Source organism: Salvelinus sp. IW2-2015, linkage group LG3 (genome assembly GCF_002910315.2).
Source record: "Salvelinus sp. IW2-2015 linkage group LG3, ASM291031v2, whole genome shotgun sequence".
NCBI classification, from domain to species: Eukaryota; Metazoa; Chordata; class Actinopteri; order Salmoniformes; family Salmonidae; genus Salvelinus; species Salvelinus sp. IW2-2015.
In genome coordinates this window covers 26,775,493-26,782,384 of record NC_036840.1, presented here as the reverse complement: position 1 = coordinate 26,782,384, position 6,892 = coordinate 26,775,493, and the positions used below count along the sequence as shown (strand labels likewise).

The window sequence follows — 6,892 nt, the reverse complement described above, 5'->3', positions numbered from 1 at the left end:
AGCTGTCAAGTGGATGGATTATTTTGGCAAAGGAGAAATGCTCACTAACAGGGATGTAAACAATATTGTGCACAAAGTTTGATAGAAATAAGCGTTAGTGTGTATGGAACATTTCTGGGATATTTTTTTTCTGCTCATGAAACATGGGAAATACACTTAACGTGTTGCGTTTATATTTTTGTTCAGTGTAGAAGTAAACTTGGAGTCACGGGTTGATATATTGTGTGGTGTGAACGCTGCGTGTAACACATCCGGTGTCAGGATAAATAAAAAGCAAGGTCTACTAACTTTCTTTAATTATGTTTAATTACCGCAAACAATGAATGGCAAATGCAATTTTCGTATATACGGGTTCGCTGTATCACCGCGCAGGATGAACAGGGAACTGGCAAGAAGTACGTAAACAGCTGTTCTTATACCGTGATGACGTAGTTTCAACGCGTCTGTTAGCCTATCACAGTAGAGGCTGGGCTTGGTTTAGACTTTGCCCCCCTTTGCTGGCCCTTTGTCCAAGCCCCTTGGCGCGTTCCTTAGTCCACATCTGGTTGCTGGGTAGATTAGCTCCGTCTTGGGTCTGTCGATTCTACACTAAAACAGTTCCTAATATGGTATTGTCCAGTATTCTAACCTCCTGGTTGGTCTAGAGAGATGCACCCCTCCCCTCTCCAGACTGTCCACAACTTTTATGGCCTGTGTTGGTCAGTCCTTACCCCTACACACACACCCCCCTCTGTATAGTTTGTGTATGTGTGTAACAAAACAATATTCCTCTTCAACCAATATGCTAACAGGCTATTATGCATAAACATAAATCCTAACAGTGGTCCTCCCACTACGACTCAGGAAAGCATGCAGTTTCTTAGGCTACAGCTGAAATAAGTTATAATGAACTTCACAGGGTGGTGAAAGTGCACGGTGATGAGCTTTATGCTCCTTTCCAATAGTAACATGATGATCGATGCTTGGCTGCCGTTTGACAAATCAAAATAATCTCGCTCTTTTGTCTATAATCTCATCATGTAGGCTATACTCGCAATGTATCTGCAGGCTGCATCTGCAAGTTGTTGCCAAGACCAGAGTGGGCACATTCGCTATATAACACAAAACATTTTGTGACAAAACCATCAGTAGAATTGAAAATAAAATGGAAACCCATTATACTTGTATTTTCTATTCGGTAGCCTACTAGGGAATTTAACTGCCGAAAAAATGTTTATGTGCAGTACGTAATCACGCACATCTTTTTATTTGCAACAAGTCAATTTGATCGAAACATCTCTGGTGGGAAAATGTGCATAATGTTTTTATGCGATTGTTGAATATTCGCATGAAAATCTGTTGCTAATTGGATGGAAATTTAGCTATTGTGAACATTTATTTACTTGATTATTAGATAGGCCTATATGGTATGAGCTTAAACTCTGTCTTATGTTCATAATAATGGTAAACCGAGCAGAAGTTCATAACTGTATCCTTTATTCACCTAAATGATTAACTTATTCTCAGGGTAAAAGGAAGCATCAGTTACTGCTGTAACATATTTATCCAGGCTATAGATGAAAATGAACGAACAAGACAGTAATATTGGTTTGCCTATATGCTTTTATTACAACAAAACATAGGCCTACAAAAGGTGCACAATCAATGAAAGTGAATGAAATAAATACACTGAATTACATATTGAATTATATTAAGTTTGTGCTTGTGAACTTAGCACCAACAATATTAAATACTTATTCTAATCTTTGGAAATGGAAAGTCATAGGGTTTGGCCGGGGTAGACCATCATTGTAAATAAGAATTTGTTCTTAACTGACTTGCCTAGTTAAATAAAATAGGCTACTTCAAAGTACCAAAGACAATTTCATACAAAAACGTTTCATTCGGTAGCCTAATGGCTTCAGAGAAAAGCATATATGGTCTTGTCATTTTCAGCCTTTACAATTCTGTTTTACCATTGTGTTTATGTTTGGTCACCACCAAATTATGACATGCAAGTGAGAAGAAATCGACATTTAGGCCTAGTTGGCTATTATAGAATACATAGGCTGCATTTACACAGGCAGCCCAATTTTGATATTTTGTTTCCCCAATAACTGGTCTTTTGACTAATCAGATCAGCTCTGGAAAAGATCTGATGAGATTGGTTAAAAGACCAATTAGTTAAAAAAAAAGCTCAGAATTGGGCTGCCTGTGTAAACAACGTTATATTCCTGCTAGTTTATTCTTACAATGAGTGTTTCTTTTTACAATATGTGGAGAAAAAAACAACTTTTATATCCAACTTTCCAGAAATTGACCAAATGTATTTTTACAATGTGTGGAGAAAAAAAACAGTTACATCCAACTTTCCTCAAATTAACCAAATTCACATCCTATTTTCCTAATGGTGTGCTGCCATCTAGGACCACATGGTAAAATCACGTGGAAAACTAGTAGGCTGTATGGGGACTAGGGAGTGAGCTTCAGAAAATGTATATTTAAACCATTTTTACCATAGTTCACACATTGTATAGCCCGTACCGACTGGTAAACAGGATTATAGAATTACCTTCAGAGACGGGTAAAGTTTCTCGTAAATAAACCAGAGGGCTGGTAAATATCTTATTCGGAGTAAGGGATGTCGAATTCAGCAACGGGAGATCAACGTGTACAGGTCTCCCAGTGTGAAGAGGCTATATTCCTGCTTGCTCCAACTTCAAACTGGACCTGCCAGTCTTCTACATTCTAAATACTGTAGCGTAGGCTCGTGGACAGCAACGCCCTCTCTCTGATCAATCAGGTGCAGCAGCAGCTGATTACTTTTTTCCAACGAAGTCCTCATCAAATGATGTAGCATGACATCATGGCAAGGTCTCGTAGGTCTTCATCGGTCATACAATCTGTAAGGGGAGAATAAATATGTAGGCATATGAAAAAAAAACTATAAATAGTAGGCTTCTTTGCATAGCCACGGGAAGTAAAAAATAATCTGGAGGGAAAAAAACAGATATATACAGTGCCTTGCTAACGTATTCATCACCCTTGGTGTTTTTCCTATTTTGTTGCATTACAACCTGTAATTTAAATGACTTTTATTTTGGATTTCATGTAATGGACATAAACAAAATAGTCCAAATTGGTGAAGTGAAATGAAAAAAAAACTTGTGAAAAAAAATATTAAAAAACAAAAAACAGAAAAGTGGTGTGTGCATATGTATTCACTCCCTTTGCTATGAAGCCCCTAAATAAGATCTGGTGCAACCAATTATCTTCAGAAGTCACATAATTAGTTAAATAAAGTCCAACTGTGTGCAATCTAAGTGTCACATGATCTCACTATATATACACACCTGTTCTGAAAGGCCCCAGATTCTGCAACACCACTAAGCAAGTGGCACCACCAAGCAAGTGGCACCATGAAGATCAAGGAGCTCTCCAAACAGGTCAGGGACAAAGTTGTGGAGAAGTACAGATGAGGGTTGGGTTATAAAAAAATATCCGAAACTTTGAACATCCCACAGAGCACCATTAAATCCATTATTAAAACATGGTAAGAATATGGCACCACAACAAACCTGCCAAGAGAGGGCCGCCCACCAAAACTCACAGAACAGGCAAGGAGGGCATTAATCAGAGAGGAAACAAAGAGACCAAAGATAACCCTGAAGGAGCTGGAAAGCTCCACAGTGGAGATTGGAGTATCTGTCCATAGGACCACTTTAAGCCATACACTCCACAGAGCTGGGCTTTACGGAAGAGTGGCCAGAAAAAAAGCCATTGCTTAATTTTTTTTTTAAATAAGCAAACAGATTTGGTGTTTTCCAAAAGGCATGTGGGAGACTCCCCAAACATATGGAAGGTACGCTGGTCAGATGAGACAAAAATTTAGCTTTTTGGCCACCAAGGAAAACGCTATGTCTGGCACAAACCCAACACCTCTCACCACCCAGAGAACACCATCCCCACAGTGAAGCATGGTGGTGGCAGCATCATGCTGTGGGTATGTTTTTCCATCGGCAAGGACTGAGAAACTGGTCAGAATTGAAGGAATGATGGATGGCGCTAAATACAGGGAAATTGTCTTGTCTTGGAATGGCCTAGTCAATGCCTAGACCTCAATCCAATTGAGAATCTGTGGTATGACTTAAAGATTGCTGTACACCAGTGGAACCCATCCAACTTGAAGGAGCTGGAGCAGTTTGGCCTTGAATAATGGGCAAAAATACCAGTGGCAAGATGTGCCAAGCTTATAGAGACAGACCCCAAGAGACTTGCAGCTGTAATTGCTGCAAAAGGTGGCTCTACAAAGTAGTTATGCATGCTCAAGTTGTTTTTTGTCTTATTTCTTGCTCGTTTGACAATAACAAATATTTAGCATTTTCAAAGTGGTAGGCATGTTGTGTAAATCAAATGATACAAACCCCCCCCAAAATCTATTTTAATTCCAGGTTGTCAGGCAACAAAATAGGAAAAATTCCAAGGGGTGAATACTTTCACAAGCCACTGTATATACAGTACCAGTCAAAAGTTGACACCTACCCATTCAATGGTTTTTCTTTATTTTTCTATTTTCTACATTGTAGAATAATAGTTTAAACAAACTATGAAATAACACATATGGAATCAATTAGTAACCAAAACAGTGTTTAACAAATCCAAAGATATTTTATATTTGAGATTCTTCAAAGTAGCCACCCTTTGCCTTGATGACAGCTTTGCACACTCTTGGCATTCTCTCAACCAGCTTCATGGGGAATGCTTTTACAGTCTTGAAGGACTAAAAATAAAGAAAACCCTGGAATGAGTAGGTGTGTCAACTTTTGACTGGTACTGTATATATTTCACAAAAGTAGTGCACTGGGCCTTTAATAGTCCTGTATTAGCGGACACATACAGATATCTGCAGCGCAGGCAACCCCGCTATGCTTCTTTGGGTAGGTATAGAATATAATAACTTAAGTAGTGAAAATGCCATAACAGTAGCCATAGGCTATAAATAGAAACGAATTGAATATGAGAAGTCATGTTTTATTATCGTGAAAACTAAATTACAGTACTGCAATAGAATAGAACAATTTACCCGCTCTCCCTTGGTCATGATTCCGAGTTAATTTGCCCCAGACGCGCCTCAGCGAACGGCGGAACCTTCCAACTATGGAACCCGAAGAAGAGTCCCTTTCCTCGGCTGAGTTCTCATGAGAAGTCTCATCATTCTCCTCATCTTCACTATCCTCCTCGTCGTCTGTCATGCTTAGCACGCCAGATAACACCATGCGCTCAAGAATACCTTCGTCTACCCGAAGCGCTGCCCTCACTTTACCCGAGACCGACGTTGTGTACCGGCACAGTGGGCAAACAATTGTCTTGTCCTGCAGCGAACAGTCCTTCCTGGATTCCACTTCACATACCGAGGGTCGAGAAAGAGTCACGATACAGCTCTCACAAAAGCTGTGCTTACACTGTAACTCACGAGGACACCGACGATCCGTGTTGTAGCTTCTGTAACAAATTCCGCACTCATGTTCTGAACACATTTTTGTTTCTCTTTGGGTGCTGTTTCATTCAACGTGAATGAACTATCGGAATGATGAGACTATGAGGCTACAGTGTGTTTTGGTTCTTTTAGAGGGGGAAGTGCGTGGGAGGAAGGGATCTCACTTGGCAGCTTGCTGTTAACAGATGACTAATCTTTTAAAATACAATGATGTCATCAAAGAGAGAGGCAACTCCCACATAGGGTCATCACTTGTTAACTGTTAACACAGCCGCAAAGCCAAATTAACTACAAAGACATAAGGTTAGCAGTGTGGTTAGGGTTTACAATCACATTTTAAGAAGGCAAATGGTAGAAATGGGTGGGGTTTAGCCATAATTATGACTTTGTGCCTGTGTTAACTTGTGACAACCCTCACATTGTTGAGCCATAACCCTTCTCCCACTCTTTATCCACACTTCCTTTATACTGTATATATAATACAGTTAGTGGGCCATTGTCTGTCTGATATTATCACAAACATTTCCCAGATATAATAGAGAACCATAAATGTAAGACAACGTGCTTGAGTCAGGGTTTCCTGTCTTGTGAAATACAGTGATTTTGATATTATTCTGCATCAAGCTGGCCCCTGTCTGGATGTCTTTCTGTTGGGAGAGGAGAGACCGGGGAAGATACTAGTGAAAGTCTTTATAGAATTCCAGATCCCTTGGTAAAATCCCTCTGCGCTTTTTCTTGATGACATCAGACTACTTTGTAACGGCACCAAACCGGACAGGACAGGAGTGAGCCATGACTAGCCTGGTTGCTGTCTCTGTTCAGCTATTACATTAAACTCCTTGCCACGACCTGTCATTTCCCAAAGACAGGAGTGGGGAGTGGAACGTTAGCTAGAAAGACTGTTACCCAGACTAAACCATGACTGCAAGGAGATCAGACTGACACAACTGCCTATGCTATCCCATAGCCTATCTGCTAATACCATAACCCATAAATAAACCCACATCAGTCACGTATGACCCATCTCATTTGATATGCCCTTGATCAGCTTAATAAACTTTGATATTAAACAAGCTGATAGTTATACCACGTGCTCTGCAAGAATCTGTTATGAAAACACAACAACAGATGCTATTGTATATGTTTCTGTAGGCCCTCCGTAATCCCTCTACTGGCTTTTCCCTTCCCAGCACCTCCCTCTTCCTGACACTCTCCGGGGTTTGTTGGGTCAAAGACGTAACAACAGTCTTCTGCCTCCACAGTAATCCTTCAGACAAAGCCCTGGACCTATCAGGTGACCCGGGAACTCTTTTCATGGAGATTTCCTCCTCCTCCTACAGTCAAAGCCAAGAGTAACATGATCTTGGGAAGGATGAGACATCTGAAAGAATCTAGAGAGTACTCTTTGATGTGTTG

The 6,892-nt window shown here is 40.3% G+C and overlaps 1 protein-coding gene across 1 annotated transcript; it reads right to left on the bottom strand.

Annotated features, from left to right (window-relative positions):
- Positions 1–553: 553 nt before the first annotated feature.
- LOC111953921 (RING finger protein 224-like) lies at positions 554–5,896 on the bottom strand. Its single transcript, XM_023973408.3, has 2 exons — positions 5,063–5,896; positions 554–2,882 (listed from the first exon to the last, which is right to left on the bottom strand). The coding sequence occupies exons 1-2, from the start codon at positions 5,514–5,516 to the stop codon at positions 2,824–2,826; spliced, it is 513 nt and encodes a 170-aa protein (XP_023829176.1). The 5' UTR covers positions 5,517–5,896; the 3' UTR covers positions 554–2,823.
- Positions 5,897–6,892: the final 996 nt, after the last annotated feature.